The sequence below is a fragment of the Lineus longissimus genome, chromosome 9, assembly GCF_910592395.1.
Source record: "Lineus longissimus chromosome 9, tnLinLong1.2, whole genome shotgun sequence".
In the NCBI taxonomy this organism is placed as follows: Eukaryota; Metazoa; Nemertea; class Pilidiophora; order Heteronemertea; family Lineidae; genus Lineus; species Lineus longissimus.
In genome coordinates, this window is record NC_088316.1 from 5,211,961 (window position 1) to 5,229,980 (window position 18,020).

At 41.2% G+C, this 18,020-nt stretch overlaps 1 protein-coding gene across 1 annotated transcript; it reads right to left on the minus strand.

The window, feature by feature from the left end:
• Positions 1-2,524: 2,524 nt before the first annotated feature.
• LOC135493388 (multidrug and toxin extrusion protein 1-like) lies at positions 2,525-17,385 on the minus strand. The gene is made up of 14 exons (XM_064780710.1): positions 17,256-17,385; positions 15,804-16,005; positions 14,742-14,912; positions 13,799-13,847; positions 12,614-12,756; positions 12,033-12,175; positions 11,024-11,121; positions 10,381-10,562; positions 9,009-9,117; positions 7,932-8,007; positions 6,870-6,939; positions 5,751-5,978; positions 4,410-4,491; positions 2,525-3,859 (listed from the first exon to the last, which is right to left on the minus strand). The coding sequence occupies exons 2-14, from the start codon at positions 15,996-15,998 to the stop codon at positions 3,501-3,503; spliced, it is 1,905 nt and encodes a 634-aa protein (XP_064636780.1). The 5' UTR covers positions 15,999-16,005; positions 17,256-17,385; the 3' UTR covers positions 2,525-3,500.
• Positions 17,386-18,020: the final 635 nt, after the last annotated feature.

Genomic DNA, 18,020 nt, shown 5'->3' on the forward strand with positions numbered 1-18,020 from the left:
CTAACGTTAAAGATAACGCCAATGTTAGGCTAATATTGTTTGAACAACTCAAAATAAAACTTGACGTTATCTTAACGCCAAGTCAGGAATTTTAACGTTAAGTTATCTTTAAAAATGTATTTCTTCTTTTGAACAACCGGGCCCAGGACTTTTAAATAGTGGACTATATTTACTTTCACACCAGTGTCACAGTCTTCATAGTGTTTAAAGGGACGCTATAGGCAGCAGCTATGTAGGCAAAATAAAGTTACACGAAGTAGCCAATAGGGGTCTCTCACCTCTCACAGGACGTCGAAACTGTTCACACATGAGACAATACACCTATAGGCAAGATGAGCCCGTCAGGTATTTGAAATCACTGAACCATTGTCGAACAATAGGGCGGGACCTTTAAAACAGGTCACAATATTTACTTTCACATCAGTGTACCAAATAGGCCTTCAATGCATAAGCGTACATGACGTACAGGACCTTTACCGGGGACAAGTCTCTGTACAACACGAATTCGCAATAATAGGTCTCCGATCTATACTTTCTCCGCAGTGACAGTATTGTGATAACAATAATGGTGTGATAAGATCTCTCATGACAAACGGTTGGACACGGATGTATAGCGGCTTAATAATAGCCCTGCTTTTTGCGACTGCCATTTACAAGTAATAAATACTCGTAAATCCCGTCAGGCAACAACGCAGTATACCAACATGCCATCTATAATTGGTAGGTGTAACCACAACTCTCAAGTGTCTGTGGTCTGATGGTCTGTTTTGATATCGTCATTATGATCGCTCCGCCTGTTCGCGTGGTGGCGTGGTGGTCGCGTGGTGCCCGTGGTGGCGTGGTGCAAATACCGCCTGCCTGATAAACAATATCATTCGATATTCAAAGTCTACGTTATCAAACCTTACACAGGTCAAAATGCAGGTCTCGGTGATATAATGATTAAGGCCTATGATCACTTCTTATCAGAGCTGGGCTCTACAACATTATCACTACCTTGTAACACAGACGCAAAAAACCGTCCAGTCATTGCCATATGATGTAGTCCTTATCAGGTTACACATCTTATCACTACCTTGTAATACAGACGGAAAAAACCCTCCAGTCGTTGCCATGGGATGGAGTCCTTATCAGGTTACACATCTTATCACTACCTTGTAATACAGACGAAAAAAAACCGTCCAGTCATTGCCATAGGATGTTGTTCTTATCAGGTTACACATCTTACCACTACCTTGCCATACAAACGGGAAAAACCGTCCAGTCATTGCCATAGGATGTAGTCCTTATCAGGTTACACATCTTACCACTACCTTGTAATACAGACGGAAAAACCGTCCAGTCATTGCCATAGGATGTAGTCCTTACCAGGTTACACATCTTATCACCACCTTGCCATACAGAAGGGAAAAACCGTCCAGTCATTGCCATAGGACGTAGTCCTCATCAGGTTACACATCTTATCACTACCTTGCCATATTAACGGAAAGAACCGTCCAGTGGTTGTTGGATCATTGCGATAGGACGTAGTCCTCATCTCTGCACACAGGAAAAACCGTCCAGTTGGTATATGATCAATTGTCCTAGGTTGTACGTAGTCCTCGTGAGGTTACGCATTTACACTACCCTGCTCTCTCTCGTCCTCATGAGGGTGCGCAGTTACCACTCACGACCCTGCTCTACAGACAGGAAGAATGGTTGTGAAAAAAATCGTTAAGAAGTATCCCCTGTGTGGTTTCTTCAGTCTCCCCTAACATCGACACTCCAAGTACAGATAATCTCAGGTCATGATACGCTGACCATGGGCTATCCTTGAACACTCGCGTAAGAGCAGCGGGCTCTTTAGGGTTTTAATGCAGTCTCCAACCATGGAGGTATCTTAATAATACCTCCATGCTCCAACCACTCACATCGATTTGGCGCAAACAATATGATGAAAACACCAGAGAAGTCTATGCACCTATTGCAAGGTTAATTAGATCAAGCTTAACATGCACAATATGCTAACAAAATTAATTGAACCAATGCAATAGCAAACTGTGCATTTACATGTATCAACCCCCCCCCCCCGAAAAAAATACGAGTTATATAGTTTACGGTATAGAGTTGGGCGTGGTCATTTTCATCCTGAGGTCAGGCTTTTCTACTCCTACATCATATACAAAAATAAAATATCGATAGGCGGAGTATATTGAAAAGCTCTAGTTATGCCAGAATGTGTCATTTTGAAAAGGGGTGAAGCTGCACAAGGTAGTTTTTGGTGAATACGTCGGCACAACTTTTCTTCAGGCTTCGATGTGCTGAATACGACCAGGCAATGCTAGGGGGTTGCTAAACATAATTCATATATCCATTTTAATACTTGACGTTGTTGACCCTTTTTTATAGGGTCAAAATAAGGGTCAGAGGTTGTTGAAGTTTATAACGGGTCAAAATAGAGTCCGAGGTCAATTAGTCCCGAAGATTGTTTTTTAAGAAATTTTGCCATTTTCGAAACGAATAAAACAAAACATTGTCGCAAAAGTGAGATTTTGGAGTTTTTATTTTCGAATTAAAGGCGTGGGACTTTGTTGGCAAAAAGCTCGTTCTTTCGGAAATGGCTCGGTTTTCTGATAAAGCTATATGTACAATAATACTGGATGTGATCCTCTTTCTCGCTTTACCATAACTGCTTGTGTTTGTTAACTCTTTAAACCCAATGTTTAAAAGGGCAATCGATCCTTTCCCACTTATCACCCATTTGACATATTGATGGTGTCATCATAATATCCAAGATGGCGGCCAAAATGGCCACTGCAACCAATCTCACGACCTTTTTAGACCATGTATTATTATTAGTTCTGATGACATTAGATTATCGCATTATACTCCTAGGTTGCCACCCAGGTAGCCTAACTACGACTGTATCTTGTCATCCGCCATCTTTATTTTATTAGGCATATATAGAGGTGCAGTTGATCACGGAGGTCAAGATTGAACACTTGCTAGAATAACAGTTTAGATTAACGCAATTTCCCAAGTTGAATGGTGACCGACAAGTTTCTTACGCATGGTGGTAATGGGAACATTTCTGTGTGTCTGAACCTAGATTGCACCAACGAAACAACCAATATAGGCAGTATCATTGGTTATGAGCAAGCTCTAGTGGCTTAAGAATAACAAGACCAACAAGATGGTTGACATCGGGGCCTCAATCATGCAGTGGGCTTGTAGTCGTTCGACATCAATATGATGCCGAAACCCACAGCAACCATGTTTCCATTAACATTGACAATATTAGGTAACAGATGGTTACAACACAGCTGTGTAACTTTGAAGTCATAAGATTCACCACCTTAACCAGACCAGGTCGCAAGTTATCGCAATTTGATGACGCAATGGCCATTTTGGTGGCCATCTTGGATATTATGGCGAAGATACAACAGCTCATATTCCTCAAGGCCGACACGTTGTCAACAACCAGTTTCGAAATGTCTTAGACGCCCAATTAGAGCTCAATTTTAAACAACACTGCTGTTGCACAATGGAAGGGAAATATTCAGCGCAGTGATATTTCGCCCAAAGGTCGTCCCATTTATAGGGTAGGTCTGGTTAGAGTCCGGGGAAATGCACAGAACTGAGGCATCAATAATTGTTTCATGGTCAAACGTAAAAGTAAATCTACAGAATAATCCAATGAATAGAATGACAAAGCAAGTAAGAATCGCCAGTCCGCGCCGGAATATCAATTCGTGGGGTGCTAACTTTTTTGGTGCAAGCTGAGTAAGTTTCGCAATATCCGGCTGGCTTGTATCGTATTCGCCCGTAAAGTGGCGCTGTCTTAGAATCGGTGTCTGCTTCGGAACATCTGATATAAGCGCTGAAATTGAATAAAGACTCTGAATCAGATTTTGAACTCGTATCATGTCTATAAAATGCATAGCATTTTAATATCCTAACCCAAAATTAAAGTCTATGCGTATTAACCCATTCGTTGCCGCCAATATCATCGACAACATAGATTATAAAAACATGAAAATGTACCTTATCTTAGGAACCCCCCCCCCAAAAAAACATTCGCAGGCCTTCTTTCAAAGACATTGTTTTGCTTTTCCGAACTTTTAAAGTCTTAGTCCTCATCGTTCTTGATGTTATGAACGCAAAGATAAAAAAAATAAAGAAATAGCTGGGTCAAAAAAGTAGCGAATGCTAAAACAATAAAACTACGTCGAAGATATAACATACAAGCTGATTCTCGCCTTTTCATCTAACCGTATTGATAAAACAGGATGTTAAGGGATCCCTGCGTTATGTTTGTGAATTTGTCTTCAAAATACCTTTTTGCGACAATGAAATATAATGCGTTTCATATCATACGTTTTACCATAATCACTATGCGTATATTTGTTCAAAAATGTGTAAAAACTTACCAGTAGTTTCACTATCTTCATACAAGAATTCCTTTGTTTGAGTGGGCGCAGATTTGCTCTTCAACCCTGCTCTTATTTGTGCCTGAAAAAGGAATACTTTCCCAGTATAGATTGTTAGGTAAAGTAAGGTAGTACAGTATGGCCCTTGATACATTTGTGCGCATTTTTGTGTACTGCCATAGCAGCGAACACTGTCGGAGCTCTAACTTTACCGTGGCTATAATTTTACCACTTTAACCTTATACGCACGTAGCGTTAACTAGTATTTGCTCTTGTTAGTTTAGGTCTATCGCCCCCATGAAAGATGTTTTGTGAGGAGTAAAAATATCACTTCAGTGGGGGCTACTGGTGTTTGGATTACAGATCATGTATGACTTCATTTTATGTCGACTGTGTTCCCCTCAAACGTCGGTCACGGAGAGAGTTCCAAAGAAAATCGGTGCATCCTTTCAAGCTATGGAGAGCCAGCAATTAGGGATGTATATCTATATGTATCACTTTTAGTTCTCGAGTTTTTACAAAAAAGTGTACAGAAATAAAACATTCCATCGGACCAACCACATGTAAAGTATGGTTCATGTACAATATAAAGAAAACTTCACGGGTATGGCTGGCGCGAGTGGACAGAATTGGCGCGAGTGGACGATATTCAGATTTCTGTCCACTCGCGCCAGCCATACACGAGTGGCTGCAGATGCGAGTATCCAGATCGCACGAGATGATACTCCCCGGCCTGAAAGCTCGAGACCGCGCCGGATCATAGCACATGGTCTATGATGAAATTATAACCCGTACCGTGTAGAAAACAGCAGGCAGTGCGCATCAATGATGACATAGCCTATGTAAATGTATATACATGGGCTATAGTTGTATCGCCGAACCTTTCATGTATCTATCCATTTGCAATTCTTTAATAGTTGTATGTCCATGTACGGTGTTTGAAGAGGAGTATGCCGTCTAGATAAAAAACGACAGTGTAACATTTTAGAGCGTTTCGAATTCCGTTGCTGAGTGTTTCCCCTCATAATTTGGGAATGCTAAAGGATATATTGACGCGCTCTATGTTTCCTCCTATTGAAAAAATCATAGCTAGTCTCTCTCCCTGTCTCTTGTCTCATGTATGAACACTGAAATATGGGGAACAGCAGCAGATGTATGAAGTTTACGGCGTGCCTGATCGAGAATGTGGCTCTGCGATGTATTTGAAGTTCTATAATCTGTTTGTGCTCATTTTAGGATATACACGCGTCTTAGTATCTGAAGCGACCCCAACAAGCTGGGGAACTCCGTAATTATCATAATAAGCAGCCGCCTTCGGGCCTTCTTTTTGATATTTCGTACCTTTTCTGCTTCTCCTTCCCAATCTGTCCTCATCACTACCACGAAAAAGGCTATCGACTGTAGAACCATAGAACAGGTGACGCCCCACCAAAACCCCGCCGTCCCGAGGTCAGTCATCAACATCAGTGAAATCCCTACCGGCAGGCCTACTATGTACATCCCAACGAAGATTATTAGAGCTGCCGTGCCCTGTCGCCCACATCCGCGAAGAATTCCTGATGAGGAACCCTGAAATGGATACCAACCGTCAATTTAGGCCTTATACTGTCAATCTAGGCCATAAACACCGCGACTGTAAATCTAGGCAACGCTTATTGTCCATGTAGGCCTACGTATCAATGGTTTCGATTTATTAACCAAATAGAGGTGTGTTTGACATGTACGTTGTTCATTCGCGAAGAAACCAATAAAACAGGTACAATGTACATGAACCATAATAGTCAGGGATTTTAGCCAAGTGAAGTGAACCAAAAGCAATCTTCAACACAGAACACATGATTTTCGATTTGTGCCATGCCCCCCCCCCCCTTCAAAATGAAAGACTGCGTGTACTAATACTTCCATCACACGTTGACCCAAAGCACTAGTACCGGTGGATGGAGAATTTTTTGCGAGAAGAAATATTGGACCAAAATATTTATACAATTTTTACGTTAATGCCAATTTATTCCCGGCCGTACTCATAGTTCCATAGCCAACACAGTTTTGCGAAGAATAATCGGGAGTCTTTCGATTACAGTTGTTCCGATCACGGCTCTGAGGCTTTTTTTAGAATCTCAAAAGCAACAAGAGGTTTTTCATTTTACCAAAAAAACCTCTACGGGGTGAATATTTGTGTTGACCGAGAAAACTTTAAAGGTTTTTTCAAAAGCTCAAAAACCTTTACTTCCAAGAGCTATAACTACTGCATGAACTGTACTGAGATAACATCGATATTTTCTGTAGCAATTTCATATTGCATCCAATTATAATATTGGTACCAGCTCTTTGAGTCAAAGTACATTGTATTGTGCGTTTTCTGGGGTTTCTTTTGCAACCCTGTAGAGCAAAACAGTGCAAAGCGATGTGCTCTCTGTCTTGTCTAATTACACAGCGGCTTAACCTGCAATTTGAACTTACACACATTTGATCGAATGCAGTATACAATGCAAGGATTGGGATCATATCTGAAGATAGTTTGATGATCTCGCTGAAAGAAAAAGAAGAAAAACTCAATTAAAGCGAGCGCTACGCGAATAATAAATAGCTTGCGGTGAACGAGACCAGCGATTGATTTCTTCGCGTGAGGAACACTAGGATGACCTTACGCCAAGCTCAAATCTACCACAAGCCGCAAATGCAGACAATGGCATCTGGACTTTGCCCAATCTGTACTTTGCCCAAAACTTTCTATTGTTGAAATAAATTGAATTGAAATTTACGTTTTCAACACCAAAATCCAAAAAAATGCTCTAATGCGGTACATGCAAAACATCGTCTGAACAAGTGGGTTTTTAAACCAGCTGACAACAGTAAAGCCCGCAGCACACTAGCCGCCAACTTTGGCGACAAGAAGCGTTTAGCTGACGCCTCTCGACGCCGAAGTTGGCGGCCAGTGGATCCCGGTCCGAGCACACCTGCCCAGAATCGGTGTCCAGTAGCGTATTTTCCGCCACTTTAGGCTGCCATTTTGAAATCATGTGACATCAAGGCCTCGCCGCCGACGCCAATTCAGGCGGCAATCCGTAGCACACCTGGCTTCTTCTTGCGTTCAAACGCGGCGACACGCGTCAAAAATCAAACATGTTAGATATTTGGCGTTTAGTTGCGGCAAGTGGCGGCAAGTCGCGTTCGCCGACGCCGTTCGTAGCAGACTAGGGATTTTTCAGGCGTTCAGGACTCTTGCGGCAAAAAACGCCTGTGAACGCCGAAGCTGGCGGCTAGTGAGCTACGGGCTTTAGTCTTCGCATCTAGTGTCAACGAAAAGCTCATTCAAAAGCCGATGCACCGTACGTCTCCAGGCCATACACTGTGATCCCAGGGCAACTCCTTCGTCCTCCGGCATGGTCGCAGGATGGGGAGAAGTTCGGATATATGTAAGCTGGAGCAAGTTGTTACGCGAGCGTTACGCGAATAATTAATAGCTTGCGAATAATAAAGAGCTTACGCAAGTTGTTCCTTAAAATTTCTTCTTGTACTTACGGGCTGTTCGAAAATGCAAGTGGGATGACATCTTTCAGGCTTAGAAGTACGATCACAACGACCACAGACTGCATAACTACAGAAAAAGTGAGCAGATTCTAAAGCTTTAGGCGAACACATAAACGTATGCGAGATGGCAATCCTCTATGAAATGAACTATGACCACACATTGCCACCATCTCGACCACCGAGGTTTTTGCATCTTATCAAGATATCACCGGCTGCGTTCAATGGAGCATAAGCTCTTACTTAAGGTTCAGGATACATTGCCACTGGCGCCAACAAAATAAAATGGCAGTTTTTTTCTTAAAGCTTAAGAGCGAAAAATGCTTCAAATACCTACTGCACTGCCCTTATAGGAAATACATTCCAATGGCCCAATTCTATGTTGTATAGGGTGGATAAGTGCACATATCAATACCAACGGGGTACAGCCTATTGAAAAACAACCGATTCGCATTGAAATACCCGTTCGTAACAAAAGAGTGTTGAGGGCTTGGCTGGCATATTCAGATACGGTCTTAGATCGGCGAGTCTGAGTATAATCATTCACCTTTTCTTAAGAAAATCATACACTGGTCTAGCTTTTACATTAGGCTGAGTTCACATAGAAGTATAAAGCATACGGTATTCGCTCTACGCTATTCGGCATTCGCTATTCGCTATACGGGCACGGCGAGACACATAGGGTAGCACGCGCGCGCTACTAAGACTTTTGGCGCCGATCAAATGGACACCTCGGACGAAGAAGTGTTAGCTCTACTCCTTCTAACCGAGGCTGAGGAGGCACATGGACAAAAAAAAGAAAGAACGGAATGGGTACGACAGCACTTCAAAATGCGACATCCGAACAGTACGTTATACGCTGCACGGAAATCGAACGCGCACGATTCCCACTATACTAGGCTATACTATACGCAGGTTTTCAGCCTTTTCGAATAGTGCCCTCTTATGTGACCCGGTATCATGAAATGACCTTGTTCGATTTAAGCTATCTTTGCCCTGCAAAACGTGCACCGTATACCCGAATAGTGTACCCCTGTGTGAACTTAGCCTTTGGATGACCTGTATACTTACGGACAATCATGTAAATGGCCTTGACTGCTCTCTTTGCATGCAGTGGTTTATTTGCCCCAAGGAGTTGCCCAACTCGAATGTTTCCTCCAATGCCCGTACCTATAGCAAACTGGAATATTCAATGTGAGATACATCTAAATAGTCAGGTGATGATTCTGAGATTGGGCGATAAGTTTGAATAAAGACTAGTAAATGATTTTACTATACTTACAATGCTTTTGCACAGAAAGGCCAAGTGTAAATGTACATGGAGTTTTAGATGAAAGCATTTGCTTGTCTTTATTCATAGCAACCATTGTTTCTTCCACAATGTATTAAACATGATCCTGTCTGACAGGACCTATAGGCGCGTTGAACTACACCTTTATGTCCTCGTTATGCATGTTCCAGGCTACTTTCCCTTTTTGGTGATTTTTTTGGACTTTCGGCCAAGTGCAGGGGGGGGGGGGGGTTAGTGAGATAAGTCATCTTAAGTTATCTGCAACCACAATTAAAGAGGTTGAATAGCGCCTCCAGAAGCAAGCAACAGCGCCACCCGTAGCAGAAATAAGAACTGCTTAGTGACGTCATGTTTCCATATACGGCATCTCATTTGCATATTTTTACAACCTTATTTACTACGAGTTATAAATATGCCAGTAGCACGTGGATCATGCCGGGCGGCGCTGTCAGGTGTTTCCACTATGGGTTACATAATCGGCTACAAAGAGGCCAGTGTTCTAGTAAATGAAGTTAGCAATGATAGCGAAAGAATGTTAGTGTATGTTACGCAGTCAATAGCGATAGTAGTGAGTTGGAGAGAGGAGAAAATGGAAAATGGAGAGAATAGTAGTATGGATTTCGAGTCCCAAGAAGAAACTTAGCAAAGTTTTCATCAAACTGATAATCATATTCCTTCCTTCTCTGTCTCCAACAATTAAAAGTTGCTGCCGTCAACCTGATGCTTTTATCCGCGAGCGAATCGACGAGACGAAGCATTTTTCAAGCATCCGAATGGTACCTTACAGATCCGCAAGGGGCGCGTTACCGAAAATGTTGCAAAAATCAATAACGTGATCGTAAAGATTGTCATATTTTTCAAAATGAGAGTATGTAAATGATACGCAGACGGTAAACCAATGAAAGGCCAGTATCTATTGAACCTTACAAGTGATTTGGGGGCCTTGAAACTCCTTATATTTATCAATGAAACCTTATTCCCGCCTAAGGTTTTGACCGGGCCGTCCAAAACTCCCCATTTTTTGGCGGGCCATTCCCTTTAAGCGAAGTATATAAGTTACTAATACATTTCAAACAAGTTTGTAAATCTACTCTTTATTTTTTATCACGTGTATGGTAAGACTATTCAGTCAAGATTCAACAATAAACGTACGCAATACGTGATCATCTCCAACTGGAATATGATGGACTGGGCCCCGAGCTGAACGTCACCCAAAGTCCCTGCAACTATCGTACCGACTTCGAATCCAAGCCACAGCAGGTTAACGTTGAGCAAACCAAATATAGCCAGATTTAGGAAAGGGCCCCAGCTTTGGAAAAGTTCCATGGTCAAGCCTGAAAAAAAGAAGTGAAGTACACAATGTACTATCATTCCATTCTTTGAGTCTGTCAATATGATTATGAGTCCTGATGAATTGTATATGTTATTCTTTTTTAGGGTAATGAACCAGATGACGACATCACATCTTACGGTGCGTTGTAATTTCAAGTACTAATACAGATAATCAAAAAATCGCATGCGTAGAGAAATTCATACGAACTTGCGTCAACTCCCTCGCATACACTGCGTCAAATCGGCACCCAAAATGTGGACGCCCACGTGCTCTTCGTCGGAGTACGAATTCGGCTTACACTGATCATTATATGAGTGGGTTTTCGCAAATCCCAAATGAAAGAAACTGATTTTAATCCATTTCAAGGCAATTACTCGTTGTCACTACAGTAATTTGCTGTTCTGTTATTACGGCCATATTACTTCTCATTTTTCACTTTTAGTTCACTACCTTCTCACTTACCTCCCCAAGTCACCTTGTACATCTTCGATATTAGGATATAAGACAGGACCAAAACGAACTGGGCGAACATACCCAATCCCATCGCCAAACCGGAACCCCTGAAATATAGAAACATGTATGGGAATAATCGTGTTTCCTTTTCCTTAGTACTTTCCGATTTCGAACATATCCGATTTACATGTATAAATTGGTATCATGGCAAGTGACCAGAGACACACAGAAGTGCAAATTCTAAAACAAGTGGGTTTAGAATGAACCGCACATTACAGTGTAAATGCACTATGCGCCATTTTGTTTGCATCGTTTTGAATTTGAATTCAGCAGTCATGGTTAGGCAACCATAACCGCTTGGGTTGGTGCAAAATGTGGAAGCATTTTTGGTCTACATTTCAGCTCCACCCTGGCGGTTTTGGTGAGACAACCAATACCTCCAGTTCGGTATCTATTACTTGAACCATGGGATGACGCCACAATCAAAAATATTGATCATGCAAAGATGGAGATTGTTTTATTTTACAGCAGGGCGGAATGGACTACTGACCCCTGGCCTTGGATGAAGCCTGTGACGATATGTCCAATCTGGTTCGAAATTTGCAAGGTTTTAAACCAATTTAAGAAAACGTAATGTGGGAACTGAACTTATTTCGGGTAGCTACGAAGATGACTCCAATATCTATATTGCGGTCGTCTATACAAAAATATGAAGTTTTCTTTACAATGACTTTTCAAGGTCCTGGATCCGACTATTGAGGCTTGGAACGGATCTTAAACGACCCACCCACACCCCTAAACTGTTTTCTTTTGCTTAACACCAAGCAGTGCTCGAATTCGGTTGATTTTGAACCCGGACATCGGAGGGCCAAATAAGGAGTGCTTTATATCGTTGGTCTCCGACGAAAAAGAATAGAAGGGCGCGCTCCGCCACGATAGGTGGATGGATGATATTTACTCTTCTTTCCTCCGCACTAGAAACATTGGCTAAAATGTATGTCACTTGTTCAAAACTTACGTGGTTCCAAGATCAAGGACTTGAATTAAGAGATACTGGGCCAAAGCGTTGATCCCGAGTGAGATAATACCCATCGCAAGTAGAGGGTAGATGATGCCCTGGTTTCTGATGTATCTTGATAGAATCGTGTACCAATGGTTCGCCTATCGTAAAAAATTAAAAAATTAAAACATCCTGTTGCAAAACAACATTTTTTTTATGTCTGCTTCAATGAACGTTTAGACATTCCCTAAAACATACCGTAACCAGGCAATTGTTTGCGCCTCCTCAATTTCAATGCACATACGAAAAATTAGGAGATTCCATCCAGCGGTTAGGCGGTGGTAGACGTAAAGAGACTTTTACCAGTTCTAGTATTGATAATGATGCAAATAAAACGTTCTGTGTTGAGATGCTTTTTGAATGCATTGTGTAGGAGTAGGCGGGTAATGAAAGTCATCCGATCACGCTGTCCGCTGCGCAGTTATTGGTTTCAAGAATCAATAATATAGTCTTTATCAACTCGTGTTAGTTTCCATCCCCAAATTTTACCGAAACTAAGATATTGAGTTAATAATCCGTCTATTCCATGGTCTACTTACGAATATAGCTGGTAGCATCACCAAACAGAAACCATCTGCGATCTCCGCCACCTTCGGGTCCTGGCCAGCTAATCTTAATATTCCATTTGTGTTGAGAAGAATAGCGATGCAAGGGAATACAGACAAGGTGATGATAACCCAACCTATGATATTGAAAATTACAGTGAGGCCAGGCGGCAAGCATCCCCCGGAATGCAAATCAATACAATGTGTTAAAAATGCATTCAAAAAGATGCTTTTCGTTACAACATTTTGGGGTCAGAGTGAAGATTTTTCTCACGATAAATTGGGTGATAACATCACATAATTCACAACACATAAAGTTCCCCAAAACATAGTTCCACGTGGCATTGATGCCTGGTGGTCAAATTACCTGCACACATTAGTAATATTCTTAAGTCAAACTCGCACAGTGCCGAAATAAAAAAAAATCAGACACGGGAATTGATCAATTATTGCCACCATCTTGGATATCGGCATCCTTAGAATCAGGTGTTTGATAATCCTTCGTCATATGTAATGCGTCACCACTTCAGACCAGGCCGATTTAGTGGCACTTTCTCTCATAAAACGTTTTATTTTATCAATAAATAACAGTACATGATCTTTATAAATAAAACCTGACATTTTCTGGTGGGTTTTAAGGTGATTTTATGGAGCACTATAAATGCAGCATAGGGTAGCAATCATTTTCGCGGGCTGAGTGGTGATGCGATAGCCTCTTTGCAAATCTAAAAGTTATTTCCTATTCTATACCCGCGGTACTGCTTTTTTTCAAGATGGTGGCAACTTACTGGTACTGGAGGCGTTGTAAGGAACGAAATCAGCGCCTCTAGTGTCAAGATTGATTCTAAAGTGAGGAATCTCATTTCGTCTCAAACAAACATTAACAAACTATGTTAAATTTACATAGTGCAGTTTATACAAGTATGTAATCATGACACCAAGGTTAATTCATCTTGTTTAATGTCATTTTACTCCGAATTAGAAGTACCTGACATATGTACGTAACGTTAAGTTGTTTCAGCTTAATTCATGAAATGAATGTGTTTCTATTGGTACTTTTATTAGAGTGGCAATCCACGTAGCCGAGGTTGTACTGACCTGAGCGGTTGTACAGGTATAAAACAGGGGGCTGGGCGTAGATAGCGGGGGGGGGGGGGGGGAAAATGTTTGGGTACTCACTCCTCTGTAGGTACATTCCGACCTGTTTCATGTTTCCACTCCCGTAAGTCTGGAACAAATTAAAAGCGAGAAAACTCTTATCGAATGTACAAAATTTAATAAATCTTTAAGCCTTTTTTAAAAAAGGATAGTCAATATGTTCCGGAACTCATGATAGTTTTCATTAAAGCCCTCTAATATTGTCACCAGCACGATCGAAATGTCGTGACCTTATTTAGCTCCGAACCCTTGAAGATGAAGGAGATATGGCATTTCGTCAAAATAAAAATCCTTTGTATTCTATTTGTCATGCTGGGGCACGATTATGGTCCTCGCACGTCTTATAAGAATTTTAGAACTTCATAAAAACGCCATTTGCTTTATTGACTTGATACACGTCAGCACTCCTGAATAAATTAAACTGTTTCAGGCATGTTTTGTTTGACAAAAAACAACAACACTAAATAGCAACAACCAGCTAACGATACCAAGAAACAAATAGGAGCGGATTTAGCTTTTAAAAGCCATCCATTGTAATAACTTTGAACCTTTCGTGCGAGATATTCAAAGGTGTAACAAGAGGCAATAAGGAGCAGTGAGTCTTTATCAATATTCTTAGGTCCAGTAAATATACAACTTTACATCTTAAAGGAAACCTATCAAGAAACGCTCATAAAAATGGGGAGTTTTGAACGGTCCGGTTAAAACCTAAGGCGGGAATTAGCTTCCATTGATAAATCATAGCAGTTTCGAGTTCCCCTCAGGTAGTTGATTATGTGAGCAGTGCACATGGGTAACATTGCATAACGCATAACTAAACTGTCTTCAGTCAATGAACTGCATAAGATCAGAAGTAATCACCAATTTAGTTATTTGTACTACGTACAGTTAGTCTGAATAAAGATTTTGAGCCACGACGGGATCTTATTCATTCTTGATATTTTTACTGGCGATTAGACTGTACCTGTGAAAAAAGTGTATCGCATGCCGTTGCAAGTCCATTCCCAATTGTCACCGCTGCAACTTTAATCACGGTGTTCGCGAGAGACACACCGCCCAATTCCTTGTCGCCGAGGTGCCCGGAGAAGAGGATACTTATAGACTGCTGAATCACGTTAAGAATAAAGAGGACAACCTATAATAAAAAGATAAAAATAACGGATTAAAGTCACCATGATACACGCTACATGACAAATCGGATGGGCCAGAAAAAAATGGTACACTACGAAATATAGCATAAAAAAGTACAGAATATGCTATTTAGATATTGATAATCATGATGTTGATATATTGCCACATTCAGTACGAACCTTAGGCCATCCGTCGGATATGTATTGTTGAATTCAGCATATTTTGAAGGGAAAGTCTGCTCAGGTCGTGGACATGCTTTCACTTGAATGACGGTCTCTCACTTAAAAGGCGGTCTCTCACTTGAAAGACGGTATCTCACTTGAAAGGGGTCTCTCACTTGAAAGACGGTCTCTCAATTGAAACAGGTCTCTCAATTGACAGACGCCCAAGTTACTCAAATGGAGACCAGATGCAACCATTCGCGCTACTCTCGGGAATTGGCATCAACAGATAACAATTGATAATTCGCCTATTTGTAGGAGATGAGTTTGAAGCTTATGACAATTCTCCGGATCTCACTTATGCTTGGAATTGAAAGTAAAGATCAATACCCACAAATTAAGCAAACGAATATGATATTCGCCGAGCGGTATTCCCTACATAGGATATGTCGTTTTGGGAATAAGATTGCTTTATACTTGTAACAACCGCAGACGCCACCAAAATGGAAACTCTTTACTTCCAAACGCTCATCTCTCATGCCAAGCGCCTGACGAGAAGGCAGATTTTACTACACCATGTTTAACCACATCATAGCAAGCGGCTATCAAACCAACCGGCCGCCTCGAGTAACCTGTGGGCCTAGAATCTCGACCCTCCGTTCACGGGCGGACGAATTAACCACCATTTGACCACAAGGCCAACGGTGTTTAGAAAAATAAAAACCTCTGCTCACCATGGTCCAGGAGAGGTTAAAAACCTCTTTCATTTCCGCCGGTACCCATGTTGGAATCCGAACACCGCAGTATTTCTTGCCAGTTGTTACGTCGTCAGCCTCAATTCTAACGGTTCCATGGCTAATGTCAATTGAATCAGAGTATCGTTCATCCCTTTTATTGGGACTTCCCGTCAATTTTATGTCTTGAGCCATGGCCAAACTGAAAATATTCATGGTTTACCATAATCCAATTCTTACAGTTATGATTCGATCACGCCAAACGGGTTTACTATTTTCCAAACAGGGGTGTTTTACATTGTATTAGTGCATTCATTAAAACTACATGCACGGGTTACCCCCTATATTGCCTGACGTAAGAATAAAATGTGATTGAATTGGAACCGTAAGTAAAATTCTGAAAACAAACACAAGGCATTTTTCAAACCAACGCCCTACACCAGGATTCAGTATAACGTTTCTTTGCAGACAGCTCCACGGCGTGCATCTATAGTCCGGTAAATCCAAGTTGGTGTTATTTCCAGTAGATAACCTCCGGCTCTTCTGTTTATTGCATCTTTGGGCGTCGATTTTTTAACAAAAGTTTTCTTTGAATTAAATCAGCCAGCAAGTGCATAGCGATTGACATGGAATTATCATCATCCCCCCCCAACTCGCGCCGAAGGCGCGTTTTGAACGGGGGTCTTGTGGCCGTCCCCCAAAAAGATTTTTGAGATTAAGTGGCTTAGATGCGTTTTCCTCGTATCTGACGACAACATATTGGTTTCGTTTGCCTGAAACAAATGATTTTTTCCAACACGGGTTTTTGTTATTTTTGTGCTGACAGAAAAAAAGCGTACTATTTCGTGAATCTGAAACTAAATTTATATAATTATATATTATATCAATAGAAAGTTTTCTCAATGCACTTAAGAGGGATGTATATAAAACACTCCTCACAGTTGTCAATTTCGCCAGTCACAAAAAATCAGGCCGGTCTACTGTTACGGGAAATCTATACCCCACGCAAAGCGGCAGTATCGATTGGGCACTGTGTTCTTGGCCTTTTTAAAGGCCAATACTCCAGGTATTTTGCTATTTCCTTCTGTAAGACGATATCAAAAGTGCACCTAACAAACACCTAATATACAATTTAGAAAACCCCATGCAATTTGCCCCATCCATTTTGAACATGTATAGCCATTTATGTGTTTGACATTGGATTACCTCATTAGCTGGCTTGTTAGAGCCAGGCGACGGGTTCACCAAAAGCTGTGATGTAGATCAGGCTATTGCCTTATTTGGGAGGGCAAATATCCATTAATCTTCTTAAAATTGACATAGAAATCCAACATCAGCCTGTTCTATGTCACTAAACCAGTGTAAAAGTCCCGTCTTTCAGGATTTGAACATGTCCTGCAATCATAAAAGCAGGACTATTGGGCTTTAAGCCTGAATTAAAGTTGAACTTACAATTGCGTGGTTTCCTTGAATTCTGATCTTAGGCCATAATTTCCTCTAAAAAGAGTCGATTTATCAAAGCGGAGAACAACCGATTTAAACTGTAAATATATATCTGTTCAATTCACATAATTGTCTTTCATTTAGGTATATTGACTGATAACCTAGGATTCGACCTAAATCGATTAATCTATTCCGAATACAATGGCCATGTACGATTTGATATATGAGTTAAGGAGCAACTTGATCAAATATGATAATCGTTTTCGACCTCAAATCAGTGAAATCTGGGTGACAATATCGATTATGGCCAAACCCTGAGCGAAATCATTATATCAAAATATGTCTATGGGTCTCGTGGGTCAGACGTGAAAATATGAGAGTTCATCTGTTACCCGAGGGTAGAGTAACTGAAGAGTGTCACATGAAATTAAGTCATTTCTAAAATGCGCATAAATCGCACTAAATCTTTACCACTTACAACTAATTTCAGGAGATGCAATAAATTACTGGGAACCAACAGATGCATGCGTACACAGAATGTCATAGCCAACTACAAGTTAGGGGGGGGGGGGGGGGGGAAGGGACACTTGATGGCACAGAGTAGGCTTCTGGTTTTCTTACCCGTTCCTATCTCTAGCTATGCCTATCTCCCCCTATCTCCAAAGATAGTTCCAAAACTGAATGAGAATACATAATGTAGTTAAACGACCGAGTGCCCATGACGTCGTCACCACTTAGGATAATCCAAAGAATCGAACCAATAACCATAACAAA

Coding starts and splice junctions, on each gene's coding strand:
- LOC135493388 (XM_064780710.1), bottom strand. CDS start 15,998: ATGGCTCAAGACATAAAATTGACGGGAAGTCCCAATAAAAGGGATGAA. Junction 11,122..12,032: donor GTCCTTGATCTTGGAACCAC/GTAAGTTTTGAA, acceptor TCTATATTTCAG/GGGTTCCGGTTTGGCGATGG. Junction 10,563..11,023: donor GTACAAGGTGACTTGGGGAG/GTAAGTGAGAAG, acceptor TCTTTTTTTCAG/GCTTGACCATGGAACTTTTC.